Raw genomic sequence first — 20021 nt, forward strand, 5'->3', positions numbered from 1 at the left:
TGGCGGCTATCGTGTAAATTTTTCTTGGGGTGTAGGCTGACGAACGATGGGGAGACGGGAGGCGAGAGACGGGAGAAGTGGCAGGTGTAGCACTCGGGCAGGGGCAGTCAAGGAAAAAAAAAACAGCAGCAACAGTAGCAGAGGCGGCGCTGGGTCAGGCTTGACCTTGGCCCTTTCTGCGGTTGAGAATTTTTCTCGCTCCTTGTTTACAGTACTCTTTGCAGAGGATGGCTGGAGCCCCGACCGAACAGGCTTAGACAGAAGGCGTGCCAACTTTGTGATGTGCAACGGAGCTAACTTGGGCGGGGACGACAAGAAGCCAATGGGTGAGGCTGGGAACGGCGTGGCTGGTGCTGGCTGGTGCTGGCTGGTGGCGCGGCCAAGGTTATGGTGGGCACAACTGCGAGTAACTAGGTACGAATCGAACGGCACCTGCCTGGGGACTTTCCACCTACTAGGTAGGCACATTTTAAAAAATAACGCCGGTGGCTGAATGCTGCGGGTGGGCTTCTTGTTGTACTTGCGGGTTACGGTCAGAGTAGCACTCAAAGCACTGTACGTTACTTTTACCCACGTACCTAAGGTATGTTAAAGACCTTCGTGTCTAGCTCGCTCAGCTGGTCACCCTGCAACATGATCTGCTTGGTGGGCAACTTGATAGCATTGACGGCTCCCAATGAAACTACCTTACTAGCTTCCTGCCGAGTGATCATCCCCCTCCGCGGCTACTCCGTACGTTGTAAAGCTTTCCGGGCGCGAGCTCCCTCCCACTCGACACAAGCCAAAACTGTCCTTGTTGCCCCACCTCTTGCTGTCCATTCCCAAGCGCCGCTGCTGATTGGCAGCCGACGGCAAACTACCCTCTTCGTCATCGTCCAAGCTTCATCTAGACCAGCGACGACGTGGATTCCTGGTACCGCACGCCATTCATCCATCCATCTCTCCCGCAACGCCTACCGGCCGCCGAACTTGCGGTCACAGACAAAGTCTTGCTGCACCTCCTCCCGGGCCCCGTCCTTTCATCTCTCTCTGTCCTCGCCCACCTGCGGAGCGACACAATGTCGGCCAAGTACGCCGTAGTCTCGCTGCCCCTCAGCGCCTTTGACTCGAGCGACCGCGACGACGCCCTATCATCTCTCCGCGGCACCGTAGCTGACAATGGCAACGTTGTACCCTTCAAGATCCCCGACTTCAAGATTGGAACCCTCGATGGACTAGTGCAGCACGCCGACGACCTGGCCAAGCTTGAAGCCAACTGCGAGGCCGTGGTAGCCAAGGTCGCTGACTCTCTACGCTCTGTACTCGATGGCGACGCAGACCGGCTAGCTTCCTACAAGATGGTCAACGATAGTAGGATCTGCCGATGGCCATGACCCTGAAAGGTGCTGACAAGTGCTGCAGAGCCCACCGACCACTATCTTAGCAACTTTAGCTGGAACAAGGTCCGATACCGTTCCGACAAGCCCCTCAGCGAGCTCATCGATACTCTACAAAAGGTTGACCACCATCCGGCGACTGTACGCATGTGTGCTTGCTAATACCCCAGCAGGAGTTGATCACCGTCGATAACGATGTCAAGACCAAATTCAATCAATATAATGCTGTCAAGACAAATCTCGCTTCTCTGCAGCGAAGACAACAGTATGTTGCTCGCGCACGTGTTCTTGCGTCTCCTAACATAGTCACAGGGGAAATCTCGCGACCAAGTCGCTAGCTCCCATTGTCGATCCCTCATTACTCGTAACGGATTCGGAATACCTCGAAACCCACCTGGTTGCCGTGCCCAAAAACTACAAGAAAGACTTCCTCAAAGAATACGAGACGCTGGCACCCATGGTTGTGCCACGATCCTCCATCGAGATTGACCATGACGACGAATTCGTCCTGTTCGCCGTCACAACGTTTAAGAAGCACAGCGCCGAGTTTCTACAAAAGTGTCGTGAGCAGAAGTGGACGCCTCGCCAATTCAAATACGTCGAGGGTGGTCGCGAAGAGGAGCAGCGTGAGCTGGACCGCGTGACCAACGAGGAGCGCAAGGTTTGCGGCGAGGCTCTGCGCATGGGGCGTACCGGCTGGAGCGAAAGTGTCATGGTTTGGGTGCATGTTCTGACACTGCGCGTGTTTGTCGAGGCGGTCCTCAGATACGGTCTACCTTTAGAATACCTGTCCGCGTTGATCAAGGTGAGCAACTCGGTGTTTGCTTGGTTCTATGTGCAAAGTAAAGCTAACACGACGTAGACAACCTCAAAACATTCAGACAAAGTCAAGACGGCATTGGACAACAAATACGCATTTCTAGGTGGCAATGCGTTTGGACGGGACAAGCGTGGACGAGTTACAAAGGATGACGCCGCATTCAGCTCCGAAATGGCTGCGGCTGGACTGGCGACCGGCGAAGGCAATGAATACACGGCATACGTCTACTACCAGGTAGAATTTCCTTAGTTTTAGAAATTGAGCGCGGAGGCAACTGTATTGTATGGTGCAAGGCCAAGCCTGCGGGTCACAGCTTCTTCCAATTTACCTAGACTTTTTTATCACAACCCGGCTTGTCATGTACAAAGAAAAGGTGCACAACTTCTATATGAATGTGGTGGAATACTTTGGCAAACTTGATGGTATTTGAACAAATTTGTGTCTCGATGTAGATGACGGATACTTGTCCCACACTTCCTTTTTGCGAATAACTTGCCCCAGCTATGCGATTACACCGTCTTGATGTAACCCTTGTTCGAAAGCCACTTGGTGATTTGGGCCACGCACTCCTCGACGGTATTCTCATGTGTCTTGATTATAATTTCGGGGTTGGACGGCTCCTCGTAGGGGGCAGAAATCCCGGTAAATTCCTTGATCTCACCCGCGCGGGCCTTTTTGTAGAGGCCTTTGGGGTCACGCTGCTCAGCAACCTCGAGGGGCACATCGACGTAGACCTCGACAAAAGGGAGGGGCTCGTCGGTGCTGCCGGGGGCGACGGCGGCGTGCAGGGCGCGGGCCGAGTCACGATCGGCGCGGTATGGCGAGATGAAGGAGGTAATGGCGATGGCGGATGAGTCGGCAAAGAGCTTGGCGACCTGCGGATTCGTCTTGTCAGAATTTACTGTTCTTCAACATGGACCGCGTTTCCACCCGCAACATGCAAACTACATGTAAGAAGCGAGCGGAGCGAGGACTAGATAAAAAATTATACTCACTTCAGCAATGCGGCGAATGTTTTCGTTGCGGTCCTTTTCGGAGAAGCCGAGGTCCTTGTTGAGGCCAAAGCGCACGTTGTCGCCGTCCAAACGGTAGGCCGTGATGCCCTGGTGCAAGAGGTGCTGCTCGAGGGCCGTGGCAACAGTCGACTTGCCAGACGCAGAAAGGCCGGTCAACCAGAGGGTGAGGCCACGCTGACCGCGGATCTCACTGCGCTCGGCGCGCGAGAGGGATGGGTGCCAGGTGATGTTGCTGTGGCCATTGCTGTTAACTGGCAAGTCTAGTCGTGGTGATGCTGAGGATGCATGTCACTGCGGGGTGGTGGAGGGGCACTGAGCAACGTACGTAGCCATTGTGACGACAATGTGTGTAGGGGAGGTCGGGGAGGTCGAGGCGAGGTAGGAAGATTGGATGGTGAAAGAGGAGGGGGGAAATATGGATAGTTGAATACATGGAAATGTGCAAGCTCTGTTGTGGGTTTGGGCTAGCTATTGCGTGATGAGCGCCAGCCAAGAACGACAAGTCGAGGTGGTTGTGGTGGACTCGTCAGATGTGATGGTGTAAGACGAGACTATGGGAATGACAACACAGTAAGCCCGTGAATTAAACCGCCCAGGGCTTTTTTCTAGCTATTATGCTGCGCATTTCCGCTACTTGATGATCTGGTTTTACTTTGGTATCATCTTGAATGCGCGAGCCTGCTTTGACGCCCTGAGATCCGGGGTTCAATTGTGTCCGGGTAAAGAGCGAAAAAACTAATTTGGCGCACCGATGGCGACATTCCGACGCACCGAGGATCCGCTCCCCACATACAATGGCTGCAACATGACTTTGCGTGACTGCGGCGCGGTCACAGAGGTTGAGACGACTTTGATGAAATTATACATGTTGTGTTGATGTATTTCTAAACACACTTATTTCTATCCCTCCTAGTCTATTGTATGTCTATATCTGCATCCTGTCGATATGCATCATGGCTTCTATCGTAAGAATGGCGAAATCGCTTTAAAAAAAAAGAAGAGGAAAAGAAGGGAAAATTGCACCGTCGTTGCAAAGACGACTTCATTTCTTGGATATGGGGTTTTGGGAGTCCCATAATATGCCCTTGTCGCTGGCATTGCCGATATTTCCTCTCGAGGTATAGTCTCGTCTGTCGTGTACCGGCTATCAGAGTTGAGGTCTGAATTTACCGTTGCAAGGTTTACTGGATCTTGGGCATTACCTGGTAGCGAAACAATCACGTTAGCGACCGAGCCGTGCTCTTCCTCACCATGTTCCGGCTTTGCGACTTACCGCGGCGTGCTTGGGCGACACAAACATGGCCGTGGCCTCGGCAAAGATGACGGGCTCGGCGCCCTCATCCTGGAGCAGCTCAATGTGACCCTTGACCCAGGCCTTGCGGCCGTCGACCTTTGTCGTCGTGGCGCGCAGCACCAGGAAGCTGTTGGCGGGCATGGGCTTGCGATAATCAATGTTGAGGTTGGCCGTGACGCCAATGTTGTGCGGCAGGGCGCCGAAGCAGCAGCGCGCGAGGCCCTCGTCGAGCATGGTGGCGATGAAGCCTCCGTGGACGATGCCGGGGTGGCCGCACAGCTCAGCACCGACGTACGACAGGCCGACGAGCGATTTGCCGCCGTCCTCGGTCCAGGAAAAGGGCGGCACCACCATCTTTCCGGGGCCTAGCAGCGCGCCGCCCGTCAGCGTGTGCTGCCGGTATGACGATGGCATCTTCATGTGCGGCCGCGACTCAGTCATCTCGGGCCGCGCGCGCAGCTCGGCGACGAGCGGGTGCGCGTTGATGGTCGCCTCGATCTGCTTCGCGGCCTCGTCGCCGTGCGCCTCAGCGTGCGCCGCCGCCCTCGCGTTGCTGTCTTCGTCCGAGTAGAAACCCATCCCGGCCTGCGTCATGACTTTCCAGGTGGCGGTTGCGCCGAGGGTCGTAAATATGAGTCCGTAGAGGGCGATCCTGCCACCAGAGTTGCTTCGCGGCGGAGGAGGGGGCGGAGGAGGGGGCGGAGGACTGGTGGTGGTGATTTTCGAAGAAGCTGGGGAGCGTCAAAGGAATTTTTTTCTGTTAGCAGGAGACATGGCTAGGTGAGATCGATTGCGCGAGCGTGGGCTATTAGTACCCAGCTCTCCATCTTGGCATACTCGTCCCAACAAACTCTCACGAAAACTCCGGTCCGACTCACCAGGCGTGGAGCTGGCCTCTCCGGCATAGCCTCGTCTTAAGGCGCCGTTCCTGGCTGTGGATCGAGTCGCTGCCTGCGCGAGTCGACGGCTAGACTGAGCAATTCGCTGGCTGAACATGTCGAGGGTTGCGGAGTGTCCGGTTTTGACAATGTGCGTGGGAGACGACGAAGAATATTGTTTGCGAAGACGCCCAGATTTGATGCTTACCCCCTCGGGCTGACGGCCTTTTTCTCACCAGGTCAATTGACGGCTTGGGCCGAGGCAAGGCGCATACCAAAATTTAAGGCGTAACAGGGGACTTCCAGCCGTCCGGACCCACAGCCCTCGCCGGACTTGTTCAGCGCCTGGCTCTCCGTCGTATCCGCTCCAACCATCATTTCGCTAATAATAACTCCTATTTGGTGAGCGTTGAATGACAGCATCTTTGATCTGTTGGGCGAGTGCTTCGTACGCCATTCGTCAATGTCACATTTATTCCAGTGCTCGCCAGGGGGCCGTTTGTGAGATTTGTTGAATGGCACGGCACCATCGCAAGGCTCTTGATGGGTGAGTGGACGGTACAAGAGACAAAGTGCATCAGTATCGCAAAATAAAATTAGTAGCATAATCCGGAAGTCGATTCCTGTTTCGAAATGATTCAACCAATTAATGCTTGAAGGAAGGATGAGGGCCGTCATGTCTATCACTCTCCATCATGCGCGCTACAGACCATCATCAGGCTTACCTACATGAAATGCCGTCGGTTGCAGAAATCCCACAAAAGCAACGGTTGAAATGTAAATTTCCATAATATCTTTCAAACTAGAGTTGCACTGGTTTGTAATTAACAATTCAATAGCCACTATGGCGGCAGCGCCAACCACAGACGAGACCTGGTAACCGATATGCTCCTTTTGTTCAATCACGTAGGGGAATCTGTCAAATTGTCGCCACAACCGCCACTTCTGTCGCTGTAGGCTTCGCAACCAGTAGCACAGCTTGGTCTCCCACCTCCATTGAGTTGTCGCTAAAGTGTTCTTCTAGGACCGGCAGGATAGCTGCTTTCATGTCCTCGACTCTCGGATGGTCCTGATACCAAAGGTCTATCAGCACATTGGCAGCAGCCTTGCTGCGAGCGGCTTGATGTTCTTCTAGAAATTTGCAAGGGACATGTACGCGTTGGAGTTGAACATCGCCAAACCCATGCTGTGTTAAGACTCGCGCAGCGGTTGCGAGCAACAGACCCTGGTGGTCAATGGCCGACTCACCCTGGGGCATACTCTCTTCTACAATGCCTGCACAGGCCTTATTGACGAGACTCACAAGTTCATTATCAGGAGCCCCTTGTATAAGGACAATGCGTGCGTTTGGCGCGGTTGGGTCGACCACTCGCGCCATTTCCTGGAGAGATTTCTCAACATCGTCCACGTAGTGTAGGATCCAGACAGCCACCGCGGCATCGAACTTGCGATCTTCGAATGGAAGACTCTCTGCCGTTCCTTGATACACTTCAACAAGGGACCCAGTGGTATTCTCTATCAAAAGGTCATTGCGATCGTGGTTGGGTTCAATAGCGTAGGCTTTGCCAATCAGCTCCGCAATCGAAACTGAAAGCTCTGTGAGCAAAAGAGGATTGTCAGTCTTGGCTATTTGTGAGGGGAGCTGGGGGAGAGAATATGATATGAAAAATAAGTATCAACTCACGACCATGTCCGCTGCCAACGTCAAGCACTTCTTTATTTACCCTAACAGCTTCTAGGACAGCCTTATGGTCATGGCTCGTGAGACGCTCAACTAATGGTTTCCAAGCGCTCTCGCTAAGTTGGTGCGGCCGTCGCCTGACTGGCGGTAGAGGGTACGGCCCGAAGAGAGGCTCCAGGTGAGTTCTCTTTGCCGTGAAAAATATTTGCCTCTCAGTATAATCGAAAACGCTTACTTGGAACTCGTGTCGGTCGACGGACTGGATCAGGAAGCCTGCTTCTTGCAAAAGTCGCAGCCATTCTTTGGTAGTGAGAAGCGTGCAAGGCACAACGCGGCCCATGAATTCAGTATCGAACCTCTCCACATATTGCGTCTGCTGTAGCTTGAATAGTTGAGCTTCATCCCGAACAACGCGTTCCGCCTCGAGGGTTGCGATGGCAATTGTGCCACCTGGTCGTAGCCAAGAAGCCATTTTGAAGACCATCGAGTAGATGACCGCGTGAGAGACATGGAAAAGATTAAAAAGAGACAATACAGCGTCAAACTGAGTTTCTGGCTCAAAATCTGTCATGTCTATCCTCAAAAAATTCCCGTCAAAGGACTTTTGGCAATAGTCAACCATCTTCTGGGACAGATCAATGCCGGTAACATCATACCCGGCCTCGATCAGGCGCGATGCCGGTCCTCCGGGGCCACATCCGACATCTAGGACCGAGCAGCCAGGCAGATGAGATTGTTTCAATCTCTCCAATGCTTGAACTATCCCTGGGTTACCCGAAAAGGCGTCATTATACGATTCGCAGATATCGTCATACATGGCTTCAGTCGTCAGCTTCACATTGACATCCATCATTGGTTAAGAATACTCTGGATCAAGAAAGTGATATTTTCGCTCCATATAGGATATATATATATATATCAATCGAAAAGATTCAATAGCTTTTAGAGCGCGACCACTAGCGGACCACCAGGTCGCAATATTTATATGTGAGATTTGCCATGCCAGCTATCAATGATGGGTAGTTGTCAGTTTGTGAAACACCTTAGATTGCTTTGCGCAGCACATAAAATTGATGAACTGCTGCATGTAAAACGTCGAAAATATTTTACCATGCATGGTTGGATCATGTGTTCGCTGCCGCTCCTGCCTGTCTCAATTTTGTTGATCCGACAGGGCCCCGGCATATTGAGGCCGCACCGATGTCCACATCATGACCCTTGCCTGCTGAGAAATGGGGGCAATTGAGACTTCAGATGTACTACGAGTGAGTTTACAGCTCCAAGCGGAAGTTTAGAGGTGTATACGAGAATCAAGGTGTGTTCTCCAAGGAATATTACGCACGTACTCAATAACGGCAGAGATCGTGATCAACGTCGGGCAAATCGAGCTACAAAATGGCTCGTAGATCAGGCAGTTTAGCAACGACCTTGGAGCAGCATGGTAGTTGGCACACCTCTATTCTGCTTGCTTGACAGTCTAGCGCAGGGCGATCGAGCTGGGGCAACTGCCATGCTCTGCCATGGGGAGCTTGCGGACCCCATACGCCATGAGCAGGATAACAAAGCCATCAGTAGTACATCAATCGTCCAATAAAAGCTTCAAATGGTATTTTGTGAGCCACGGTTCAGTAGAAAAAAGCGACGAGTGGCTTGCGTCCTACATGGCTGAGCTGCCCACTGCATCTGCAGCCATGCTGACTGCAGTTACTGCCATGCACAGGTTATACCAGAATATTTCTCTTGCTGCTTATCCACCAAGAAATCCTATAAATATCCTCGTATACAATTGCTCCACGTTGGCACGATAATGAGTATCAACACGTACTCTGTGAGCCGGCGGCATAAAGAGCTGGAATCTGCGGCCTGGGTTTTGGCTTTGAGAAAACAATGAGAATATGCCGCGTGCAATTTTTAATTTCAGGAGAGTGAATATTTGCAATCCATTTGCCGAAATGAATCAGACGGTTGATCAATATCGTCACAGCCGAATAGGGTGCCAAGGAGGCTGTTTGGGACGTATGTTTGTGCGACGAGTTGGATGAAGCCTGGTTGAATTAACTCTTCATCAAGATCGAAATTACATACATTGTAGCTTTTAGTTGTCTTGTTCAAATGTCATCCTCCTCGTTAGCCAAAAGCTCTGCATAATCGTCGACCGAAGCAAACGTTGGCAAGCCCTTGAGCATTTTGCGTCTCGCCGATTTCTTCTTGTTATCCTGCTTCTTGCTATCCTCCCCTTCCTCACTGTCCTCATCATGGAATTCTACAAGACCATCTGATCCGTAATCATCATCATCATCGCCTTCAATAGAAACGCCACCATCCGACTCGTCATCATCCAGAGACATTGCCGGTGACGATCCGTCGAGAGAAGCCATTTCTTCTTCGTCAAAGTCGTCAAAGCCTTCATCGACATCGGAACCATCACCATCGATATCAGGCTGGGCATTAACCAGGGCTTTCCAGACTTCATCTTCACCGGCTTCCTCCTCTTCCTCCTCTGCGTCCTTGTGATCACCGGGAGTCTTCTTCTTGTCTTTGGAATCTTTGCTAATATTTTGGAAGTACTCATGGAAGAAGACGTCCTCAGCAGCAACATCTTCGACCTTTTTAGACCAGAACGCGGCAGTGTTGACTTGGGTACCGATAGCACCGGCACCCCGGCTACCTAGCCAAATGTCGCCAGAGTCCTTTGTGGCTCTGAGGGGCTGCATGATAGATACACCCTTGGCACCGTCTGTTGACTTGGCATTGCGGTACACAAACTTGTCGAGGAATCGGATGAGTGAATGGCTATCCAGATCCGGTTTTTGCATCTTCGCGGCCTTCTCGAACAGCCCAGCCGCGAAAACAGTTACTGAGGGGTGATAGTGTGTTTGCATCGGGATGATTTCCCACAGGCAGCTTCTTTGTGCGTTGCTATGTTCCGGGTTTCGTTTCCTACCATCATATACAGGGCGCTGGATATCCTCCTCGTCATCATCAAAGACAGACTCTTCCGGTTGTTCAATGAGAGTAGACAGGTCAGGGAAAGTCTGGCGCAGATGCCCAATAACATAAAGCAGCCCACACACGAATGGTGGCTGATGCAGAACAGCAATTTGCAGCATCCTCTTGGCGAACGCTTTCACGCGCCGCACATCAACATCGTTCTTCAGAGATCGGAGCAAAAGATTGAGGTACAAAGCTTGCTTTGAGGAGGTGACGAGGCGAGGGTCTAGTAGAGATTCGTAGAGTGTGCGGTAGAACCTGTCGGTGGCTATACTTCTGGCAAGGGACAGGTGCTGAATGAGTAGCAACGCCTGAATTCCAGTATTGAAGTTGGCGGAGTGGGCGATCCGGAAAAGTGTGTCTACATGGGTCTCCATACTGTATTGATTAGCAGGAGAGCAAGTGACGGCGAGAAAAAAAAAACTTACACTCCATCATTTGTACCGACAAACGGCGCGGCACGGTTGACGCCAGTCAACAAAGCAGAAACCAACTTATCAGCAGCCTCTGCTTCTGGAACTGCTGGAGCGGACTTGGCAGGTCTTCCGCCTTTTCTGGGGGGGCGTGCTCCAGGCTTTCCTGGTCGGGATTCTGGCTTCTTCTCCACGTCATCCTGCTCCTCAGTTCCATTTTGCAAGGGAATACCTAAACTCCCCGATTTTAACATGGCGACAAAAAGCTCAAAATATATGCGAATAAGTGACTCGGCAACTGCTGGCTCTTTGCTGCTCAGAATGGTCTGGTTTAGAGTGTTGATGGCATAGTACTTGGACCGCGAATCCTGGGATGGGTGCAACAGAATCTCTTGCTCCACGGCGCGAACAATCACAGGCTTCATGCCAGGATGGGAATTCTGTAGCTGCAAGAGGAGATAGGAAACGCGAGACGCAATCCTCTTTTCTCTGTCGCCGAGCTTGTTGACGAGTAGCGTCAAGAGATTTGTCTCTTGTTCCGGCTTCTCTTTCAGTAGGCCGTACACAAAATCGACTGCCTTGATACGAGAGTATTCGATTTCGTCAGAGCACCAGCCTTCCAAGAGCTGGATGATCTTAAAGTACACCGCCTTTAGCCAGTCTTCGAAAATCCATGAAATTAGATGCTCTTCTGAGATTTTGCCAGGAAGTGGCTGACCCGGGGTCCAGACTTTGATGGAATGCTTTTGAAGCGTACCGAGCAGACCAGGCTGGTTCTGGAAAGTGCGAAGACGTCTATCGGCTGGTAGAAGGGTACCAGGGCCAAGCAAATCGACCAGGGCACCGATTGCACCAATGGCTTGGCCTCTGCTCTTTTTAGAGGCCAAATTCATAAGCCCATCAAATGCGCGGATGTTGTGTACAGGAGATTCTTGAACAGCGAGGGTAAGTGCAGAGACTTTATCGGTCAATGTACCAGTGGTCATGATAGTCGATAAGAACTTGTGCGAAGCCGAGGCAAATACACTTGTTCGATATTTGTCGGCGTCTTTTTCCAACAGAGATTGGGCGTATTGCTTGAGTGCTTGCATGGGGGAGAAGAAAGGGCCAGCGTCGTCGGTGATGGGAGAGGGCAACTTTGCAAGTTTGTAGGCATGCCAGTCGGCGCGAGGCTCAAAACTCTGTCTATTATGTTAGTTGTCAGACATGCTTCACTTGATTGTAGCGTACGTACCATATTACCCATCTTGCGGCTCTCGGGAATCTTTTCCTCTTCTCGGTCGTCCTCATCGTCCTCGGATACTTCCTCCTCGGCCTCTTCGTCGACGTCCTCTTCACTCGCCTCTTGAGGTGCAAGTTCAGAAAATCCCAGCTCTTTAGAGAGAGCTGCAAGCTCGTCTCTCAGCTTTTTGTCTACTGGCGCCTTACTCTCGCTCACTACCTCATCGTCCGAGTCGACGCCGTTGATCAGCTCCAGGTCATCTTCGTCACCTCCTAGGGCAAGAATCTCCGCGAGAAGAGCCTCTTGCTCAGTTTTGGAGTCATTTGTCTCGGTAGGGGTGTCAGGGTTGCGCTGCTTCTTGGCTGCCTGTGCAGGCAAAGCGTTCGTGGGCGGTCGCTTGCGCTTGCGATCGTTGTCGGTCAAGCTCTGGTCAATTTTTGAGGTGAGCTTTTCCAGAGCATCTTCGTTAAAAGAAGGACCACCACCCGAACGGCTGGCGCCTTTTCCCTTTTGCTTTGATTTCGCCATTTCCAGATGTCCTGCAAATACGAAAATGCGTCTTGTTGCAAAATCTCCAGAAAAGTTGAATGCTTTTGCAAGTCCAACTTGAACTTTTTTTGCGGGTCTCTTGTCGGTCCCACTTTGGAGTGCTCGGAGGCCCCGCCGTGCCTGAGCTAGTCGCGAGACCTCGACATACATTTCATCGCGAATTGTCCCAGAGTGCATTGTTTCGTCTGCGCAGTGACTTGGGCGTCGCTGGGTATCTGCTTGGGGTATAATGTACTCGCTGACACGGGTGGCGCGCGGTCGTGGTCACTTTGGCACTTGTGTCGCCACGCAGCGCATTACAAGTATCTGCAGGGCTCGCCGATGCCGATCTACTCTCTCGAAAATATGGGTGCCGACTGGAGGGATCGCTGAAACGGAAAACGAATGTGAGAAGAAATCGTCATGTACATGATGGGGTATACTAACTACTTTTAGCTGGGCATGATAAGCTCATCCGTGCCGGATTTATACGACAGGTAAAGTAGCCAACGCCTATGTGAAGTACCTTGTCAAGTACCATATCAATTGACTCCAGCAGTCTCAGGCAGGGATCTTTCAATTTCTTCCATTAGGTGTTCGCGTGCAGAAGAAGATTGAGAAACTGATTGATAAGCATATGGAGTCTATTGGTAGGTTTTCACGTCATGCCAGTCACGTACTCCTGCTCATTCCATCAATAGGGGCATCGCGGCTTTCATTATCTACCATTACATCTGAGGACTTATGGAGAAAAAGCAATCGTCTAGATGCTGTTGCACAAGAAGTGAGATGATTGGCCCAAGAAATCATTTGCACGCCTAACTTTGGACAGCTCTTCCGCCTTCAGGATCGTAAAGAGGTTTCGCTCATGCTCGCTCCAACGCATGAAGAGGAGATAACAACATTGGTTGCAAACACGGTGCAATCGTATAAAGACTTGCCCTTGCGACTGTACCAGATTAGTGAGTCGAATGATACCCGAGCTCAATTTCCGACTGACATCAAGAAGCCAGAAAGTACCGTGACGAGATGAGGCCGAGGCAAGGTTTGCTTCGTTCTCGCGAATTCGTCATGAAGGACCTTTACACATTTGATATATCCCCAGAAGCTGCAATCGAAACATATCAGCAAGTTCAAACAGCCTACCAGGCCATTTTTGACGAGATGAAAGTACAGATTCTAGTTGCCGAAGCCAGTTCCGGCGATATGGGTGGATCTCATAGCCACGAGTACCATCTCGCTGATCCCGCTGGAGAGGACACTGTTGCCCATTGCACTAGCTGTGGTTATACGGCAAATGACGAGGTCGCTGCTTCCAAAGCTAAACAAGATCATGCTGCCAACACAACTTCACCGTCCAGCTATGGGCTATGGAGAGGAATCACAAAAGACCGGAATACACTCATAAATGCGTGGTATCCCAAAGAGAATGGCGGTCATCTCAATCTACATGCCATTAAGAATCTCGTTCCGGGACTAGACACGAGTGTGCACGACCCTCTGCCGCTTTGGGAGCTCGCCGTTGAAAGCCCTGAGACTGCGCTGGTGAATATTATTGATAACCGGCTTTCACAAAGTTTTGAGAAGATGCATTCCAAGCTGCCTCTTCTCCCGGATCAGTTAAAAGATGATTTTATTGGGCCTCAATTCGCAACAAGCACATCTGCGAATGGTCAAGGATTGAATTTGCTGGCTTTGGCTGATGGAGATGGCTGTCCCCGGTGCGAATCCGGAACACTCACAATCAGTTGCGCTCTAGAACTTGGACACACTTTTTATCTAGGCACGCGGTATTCCGATCCCCTCAAGGCTCTTGTATCACTCCCGGAGAACCCGTCCAAGCCGATTCCTATACAGATGGGTTGCTTTGGTATCGGCGTTTCGCGCATTTTTGGCGCCGTTGCCGAGAACAGAGCCGACAATAGGGGCCTCAACTGGCCTAGAGTCATTGCACCGTTTGAAGTCGCCGTCATTCCATCTTCGGCTGTTACTGATGAGATACTCGCCTTCTTTGACGCCCTTGTTGATGGTCGTTCGTTTGATGCAGTACTCGATGACCGAAAGAAAGCCTTTGGATGGAAAATGAAGGATGCCGATATAACGGGTTATCCTGTTGTTGTAATTCTTGGTAGAGCATGGAGGGAACGTGGTGTCTGCGAAATCCAATGCCGAAGCCTGGAGCTCAAGCAAGAGGTTTCTTCGTCAGAGCTCCCGCAGTTTTTAGAGCATCTGCTGCAAAAGCTGTAAGAGCATTGCGCTTCGCAGTGTGATTCCCAAAAAATGTATTTGTACAATGTATACTCAATCTAAAATATCATGGTTATCAATCAATCTCAATTTACAGATGAAAGAACATTTGCTTGCCATTCTTGTTCGAGATATGAGTAGTGTGGGTCTGATTCACTGGACTGTCAAAATATTGGCAAGCTCCTGATGGTGGGGTTGTTCGCCGCCTCTACCTCCCACCCGCAAGCTATACATCACAGTCAGTATGTCGTCAAGCGAGCGAGAAACAGGTAAGGAAGGTCTCTTTTGCGAAACATGGCTTCTTTTTCTCTGTGAGCGGCGTTAACAAACCATGCGCAACAGTCAACCTCGACACTCTAGAGCCGCAGCAGCTCGCGCAGGTCAAGAAACAGCTTGACGAGGAGCTCGAGCACTTGACGTCGTCATTCTCGCAACTCCACGGCGCTCAAGGAAAATTCAAGGAGTGCTTGAGATGTGTAAACAGCCGATCTGAGTCATCAAAGAGTAAGTTTCATCGCCGTGGCGGGGATCTGCGAGCACAGCGGTCGCGAACCGGGCAAGCCGCATGGGATGATGCGCTAATGTGGGCGATTGTTTGTGTCACAGGTTCGAATGAGGTCCTGGTACCGCTTACCAACTCTCTTTACGTCCGAGGCGAATTAACCAATACCGAAACGGTGCTCGTGGACGTTGGGACTGGTTTTCTTGTGGAAAAGGTAAGCCACGATGGATAACTCGCCAAAACTAGGCGCATCCGCTGACGACAGGTAGAAACTGAAATCGGCCGCGACTTTTTACGAGAATAAAATCAAGGAGTTGACAAACAGTCTGAAGGAGCTTGAAGCCATAATTCAGCAGAAGCAGATGAATGTGCGAACGATTGAAGAAGGTGCGAAAACCGGCAAACGATCTTCTGTGATGGATGCTAATACTATGCTGCAGTGCTACGACAGAAAATGATGGCGCAACAATCCAGTCAATCTCAATCATGATTTCAGCAATGTTAAAGATAAAAATAAAAATTCGTTTTGGCCGGCACCTCAAGACTTCAACTTTGCAATGGCGGTTTGTACTGAAAAGACACATTCAAGGAAGTCTTTCAAGCGCTCCTCAAGTGAACCTTGCCCAGGCCATAGTCGACTGAGTATGGCTTCTTCGAGCCCGTTCGACCATCCTCCGCTCTTGCGTTCATTAAGAGCCTCGTCCCAGTGAATGCCATACACTGAGACGGACCAACTTTGGCGATCAGGTTTTGCGCTGACTGGCATTTCAGCCCAATGCTGTGTTGTAGAAACTTCCATCTCATACGGCGTGTCCTGGTACTGAAGCCTGGCATACGATCTGACTCTGAATTTGCTCGGCATTTGACTCAGTGCTCCTCGGATTGGGGTTTGCCACCTGGGGAGTTTAAAGTGTCGCCTGGCCTCGTCGGCCTCTTTGCTCGGTGTGCTCGGTTCCGTATCAATAGTATCACCGTCTATCGTAAAGGCAAAAGATTGCACGAATCTGGTAGTGGAGACGAGCAGTTGACCACTTCTGTCAGCAAGAAAACTCCGGCGGGAGCTCACCCGTAAGTTCCAGTCAATATTCCTACGGCGGAAATGTCGTCAGTAACGTGGGCCCGTCTCTCCTGCACTGCCGCAGACTATTATACTAACATAGCCGGAGCTGAAACAATCCAATCCAACGGCAGATGGCCTTCAATTTCAGCACATTTTGAGGAGTGCGGTTTGGCGATCCCATCTACAACCTGTAGATCTGCGGAAACTGTTTGTTTGTCTACATCGAATTGGACCTGATGATGAAATACTAGATCCTTTTTGTTTTTGACAATTTCTTCGTTGTCTAGAATCGAGGAGAGAAAGGTATCGGCCGCTTCAATATTTGGAATTCTATTGTTGATCGTCAACAATGTGCCTCAATCGGTCGAGCATTCCACGTACTCTGGTTCAATGCGCACTCCCCTTCCGCGGCTGGTATATGAATCAAGAGCAGATTTGTATTCTTCCAACGACACGCGGTTTGCCATATTCTTTCGTTTCGTCAAAATGTTTAGGTGTCCAAAATTGATTTGCATCCTCAGGCCCGGCACGGCCACCAGCGTCTTCAATGACGGCGGTAACGCCGCTGCAAACTGGGCGACCAACCCGTCGAGAACATGTTCAGCTTGGTGCGAATTATATGCAGGATCTTCGATACAGGGCCGTTTGTTTATTTCAAAACTGACCATAATCTCTCCGTCTTTTTTTGGTGACTGCACAAAGTAATGTGCTGTCAACGATTCCTCTGACAGCCGTATGTCGTGTATCTTCTGGCTGATCGCGTCGAGGGCTGCGTGAAGCGATTTGACATTGTTTGACGTAAGATCAAAAAGTGTATCGGTCCCTGCTTCTCGGGTGATCCAGACTTTGTGTTCTCTGCGTATATCGTCGAGAACTCCAAGATCACGCAAGGCCTTCGGAACCAGTTGTTCGCCGGGAATGACAAATCGCGCCTGAGTGAAACGTATCAGCACTTGTCATCAAATCAACAGTCGGACATACTCGAACTAGATCTTGCCTCGCCGGCGGTGCACTACAGAACTCAGTTTGTGACAAATAGTTCGCGTTTCGGCGTTGCATATCGACTATCCGCTGCGCAGAGTTCATGACATCGCCTTTGCCAAACTTTTGCTTCAATGTTTTGTTACCATATGGCCCAGAGAGTCTTTTTGGATTGGACTGCTTCGGCTGTGGTTTTCCTGGTTCGGGCTTATCTGGTGATGCGTCGTTTCTGGCTGTGTTGTGGCCAGTGCGTCGGCCACGGCCGGGGCTGCACTTGTTCTTTTTCTTCCTATTAGATACCATATTAGTTTTAGAGAAGGGCGATGAAGGTTGCTGATTTCTCCATCTCAGAACGCATCGTCCCTATGGTATTTGAGAGGCTGCCAGCTCTTGCCAGCTGGCGGCCATTGCAAACGGCGAGGCTGTGAACTGCATTCACAGCTTCATCTTGGTGCTGATTCACTTCTCCTCCTCTCCAAACATACTGCCAAGATCATAACAGAACATAACTGGCAATTGAGAAATTCCAGTAAACAGCATTTTGCCCCAACGGCGTTCCATTGCCCATCGCGACTTATATGCATATATCGGGGTACATCTGTCTAAGAGTACGAGTCGCCAACGCGTCCTTCGAGACGCGTAGAGTGGCAGCCGCTAAGTGATGTCAGTAGAATGGCCAGGGTGACTGGTGTGGCAACGGTTGCTAACAACTTGCGACGTAGCCGACGACCTCGATGCACAACCAAATAAACGGCAATGAGTCTCGTACTCGACGCAAGCGATCGGTTTCAGGAGTTTCGCGAGATGATTCGGACGACGAGATTGGCACTGAAGAGATTTCTTGGGAATGGATCTACGACGACGACGTGGCCGCCAGAGACGTTAGCGAAGAAGGCGAACGAAAGCGACGCAAACTGTCTAGCAATCCAATTGTGGGAGCCCGTCTCGGCACTTTCGAGTGTCATATAGGTGATATTGTTCTTCTCAAAGCTGACGGGTCCAACGAAGCTTGGGTAGCTATCATCTGCGAATTCGTCGAGGACGATGACGAGGGTGACAAGGCGGCCAATTTTATGTGGTTTTCCACGGAAAAGGAGATACGCAACAAGGATAAGAAGCGCAACGACTTTTACTGGAATGAATTATACCTTTCCCCGTCTTGGGATGTGAACCCCCTTGCTTCCATCAACGGCAAAGCCAGAGTCATGTCGCTAAACAAGTTTCTTTCGCGACACCCCTCTGGCAAAATTCCACGAAGTTCCCCCGAATATGGCAAAACATTCGTGTGTCGACGCGGCTGCAATACTAGAACAGCCACCTACACGAATGAGTTTCTCTGGGAGGATGTTTACGCTGGCGTTGATAACCTCTTCTCTCTCATGGATATGATTGAGAAGGATACCAAGGCAACTCGAAAGAAACGGCGAGCAAAAAGCCCAGAACCTGGCGACGGTGTCTACTTTCCACCACAGACACCGACAAAACAGCGAATGCCAACAGCGGCAACGCCTCATTCTCGAGGCCGGACGCCACGAGGAGCAGGCAAGAAGCTAGAGTTTACACCATTGGCGATGCGAAAGCTTTCGCCGAGCAATGTTGAATCTTCGCCTTTTCAGATTGCACGGTCACGGTTGCATGTTTCCGCCGTTCCTGCTAGCTTGCCCTGCCGTGAAGGGGAGTTTTCTCTTGTCTATTCGCATCTCGAAGCAGCTATCACAGAAGGCACAGGAAATTGCATTTATATATCTGGTACTCCAGGCACAGGCAAAACAGCAACCGTGCGTGAAGTTGTTTCACGGTTGGAAGACGCTGTGGTCTCGGATGAGCTAGATGACTTCATTTTTGTGGAAATCAACGGCATGAAAATTACTGATCCCCATCAATCATATACACTTCTGTGGGAGGCGTTGAAGGGGCAGCGTGCAAGTCCAACGCAGGCGCTGGATCTCTTGGAGCGTGAGTTCAGCAACCCCAGTCCGCGACGTATCCCCTGTGTGGTCTTGATGGATGAACTGGACCAGCTCGTCACGAAGAACCAAGCTGTCATGTATAACTTTTTCAATTGGCCGACGTTGCGACACAGCCGCCTTATTGTTTTGGCCGTTGCCAATACCATGGACTTGCCGGAGAGAACATTGAGCAACAAAATCAGCAGTCGTCTCGGTATGGATCTTGCTGCAAGTACGCGCGGCCATCACTAACTTCTACGCCAGGCCTGACTCGAATCACATTCCCCGGCTATACTCACGACCAGCTTATGAAGATTATACAGTCACGTTTGGAGGGCGTTCCCGGAAATATTGTAGATGCAGACGCGGTTCAGTTCGCTAGTCGAAAGGTTGCTGCTGTCAGCGGTGATGCCCGACGAGCTTTGGACATATGTCGCAGAGCTGTAGAGCTTGCCGAGGCAGACGTACCGCCCGATCCATCTACACCGAGCAAGAAGACCCCGGGGGCCGATACTGCCGAACTGTCACGCCGCGGCCGCGTTACCATTGCCACCATTAAAAAGGCTATCAACGAGGCCACTTCGAATCCGATCCAACAGCACCTACGCAGTCTGCCTCTGACCAGCAAGCTCCTGATGGCGGCAATGCTCTTGAGAATCAGAAGGACAGGCCTTGTAGAAACAACATTCGGTGACACTCTCGACGAACTACAGCGTGTATCTGCATATGCGCCACGCGCTCCCTCTGGCATGGCCCAAATCCTAGGCACAAACGCCAAAGGCGCCGGGCACGGCGGCTTGCATCAGCTTCATACTGGGCGGCCTGGCTACGTCCACACGGCTGCGCTCGATCTTGTTGCTGCGGGTCTTATCAACCTGGAAGCCCAACGAGCCGAGAGGAGCAGCAAGCTGCGCTTAGCCATTGCAGACGACGAGGTAAGAATGGCGCTACGGGAGGATCCGGAGCTGCGTGCTCTCGGGATCGGTATCTGAATTGTACAATATTTGAAAGAAAAAAGATTAGAAATACACCGTCGAGGCATGTGGTATCATTATTAATTTGG

The 20021-nt window shown here is 51.1% G+C and overlaps 7 protein-coding genes across 7 annotated transcripts; 3 read left to right on the forward strand and 4 right to left on the reverse strand.

The window, feature by feature from the left end:
* Window positions 1-1058: 1058 nt before the first annotated feature.
* On the forward strand, window positions 1059-2445 carry V2A60_001139 (H(+)-transporting V1 sector ATPase subunit C; the record flags this gene model as incomplete). Its single annotated transcript, XM_083252503.1, has 5 exons — window positions 1059-1350; window positions 1402-1517; window positions 1550-1641; window positions 1689-2181; window positions 2239-2445. The coding sequence occupies 5 exons, from the start codon at window positions 1059-1061 to the stop codon at window positions 2443-2445; spliced, it is 1200 nt and encodes a 399-aa protein (XP_083108629.1).
* Window positions 2446-2705: 260 nt separating this feature from the next.
* On the reverse strand, window positions 2706-3545 carry V2A60_001140 (adenylyl-sulfate kinase; the record flags this gene model as incomplete). Its single annotated transcript, XM_083252504.1, has 3 exons — window positions 2706-3071; window positions 3192-3444; window positions 3538-3545. The coding sequence occupies 3 exons, from the start codon at window positions 3543-3545 to the stop codon at window positions 2706-2708; spliced, it is 627 nt and encodes a 208-aa protein (XP_083108630.1).
* Window positions 3546-4393: 848 nt separating this feature from the next.
* On the reverse strand, window positions 4394-5502 carry V2A60_001141 (HotDog domain-containing protein; the record flags this gene model as incomplete). The annotated part of the gene is made up of 3 exons (XM_083252505.1): window positions 4394-4414; window positions 4486-5237; window positions 5385-5502. 3 exons carry the CDS (start codon window positions 5500-5502, stop codon window positions 4394-4396), a joined length of 891 nt encoding a protein of 296 aa, XP_083108631.1.
* Window positions 5503-6303: 801 nt separating this feature from the next.
* V2A60_001142 (uncharacterized protein) lies at window positions 6304-7915 on the reverse strand (the record flags this gene model as incomplete). The annotated part of the gene is made up of 2 exons (XM_083252506.1): window positions 6304-6980; window positions 7069-7915. The coding sequence occupies 2 exons, from the start codon at window positions 7913-7915 to the stop codon at window positions 6304-6306; spliced, it is 1524 nt and encodes a 507-aa protein (XP_083108632.1).
* A 1258-nt stretch (window positions 7916-9173) lies between these two features.
* On the reverse strand, window positions 9174-12219 carry V2A60_001143 (RNA-binding ribosome biosynthesis protein MAK21; the record flags this gene model as incomplete). The annotated part of the gene is made up of 3 exons (XM_083252507.1): window positions 9174-10434; window positions 10485-11650; window positions 11704-12219. The coding sequence occupies 3 exons, from the start codon at window positions 12217-12219 to the stop codon at window positions 9174-9176; spliced, it is 2943 nt and encodes a 980-aa protein (XP_083108633.1).
* A 1071-nt stretch (window positions 12220-13290) lies between these two features.
* Window positions 13291-14466, forward strand: V2A60_001144 (uncharacterized protein; the record flags this gene model as incomplete). Its single annotated transcript, XM_083252508.1, has 1 exon — window positions 13291-14466. One exon carries the CDS (start codon window positions 13291-13293, stop codon window positions 14464-14466), a length of 1176 nt encoding a protein of 391 aa, XP_083108634.1.
* A 244-nt stretch (window positions 14467-14710) lies between these two features.
* V2A60_001145 (P-loop containing nucleoside triphosphate hydrolase protein) lies at window positions 14711-19950 on the forward strand (the record flags this gene model as incomplete). Its single annotated transcript, XM_083252509.1, has 6 exons — window positions 14711-14735; window positions 14809-14970; window positions 15073-15182; window positions 15238-15336; window positions 17732-19172; window positions 19223-19950. 6 exons carry the CDS (start codon window positions 14711-14713, stop codon window positions 19948-19950), a joined length of 2565 nt encoding a protein of 854 aa, XP_083108635.1.
* Window positions 19951-20021: the final 71 nt, after the last annotated feature.

Source organism: Cordyceps javanica, chromosome 1 (genome assembly GCF_051103115.1).
Source record: "Cordyceps javanica chromosome 1, complete sequence".
NCBI classification, from domain to species: Eukaryota; Fungi; Ascomycota; class Sordariomycetes; order Hypocreales; family Cordycipitaceae; genus Cordyceps; species Cordyceps javanica.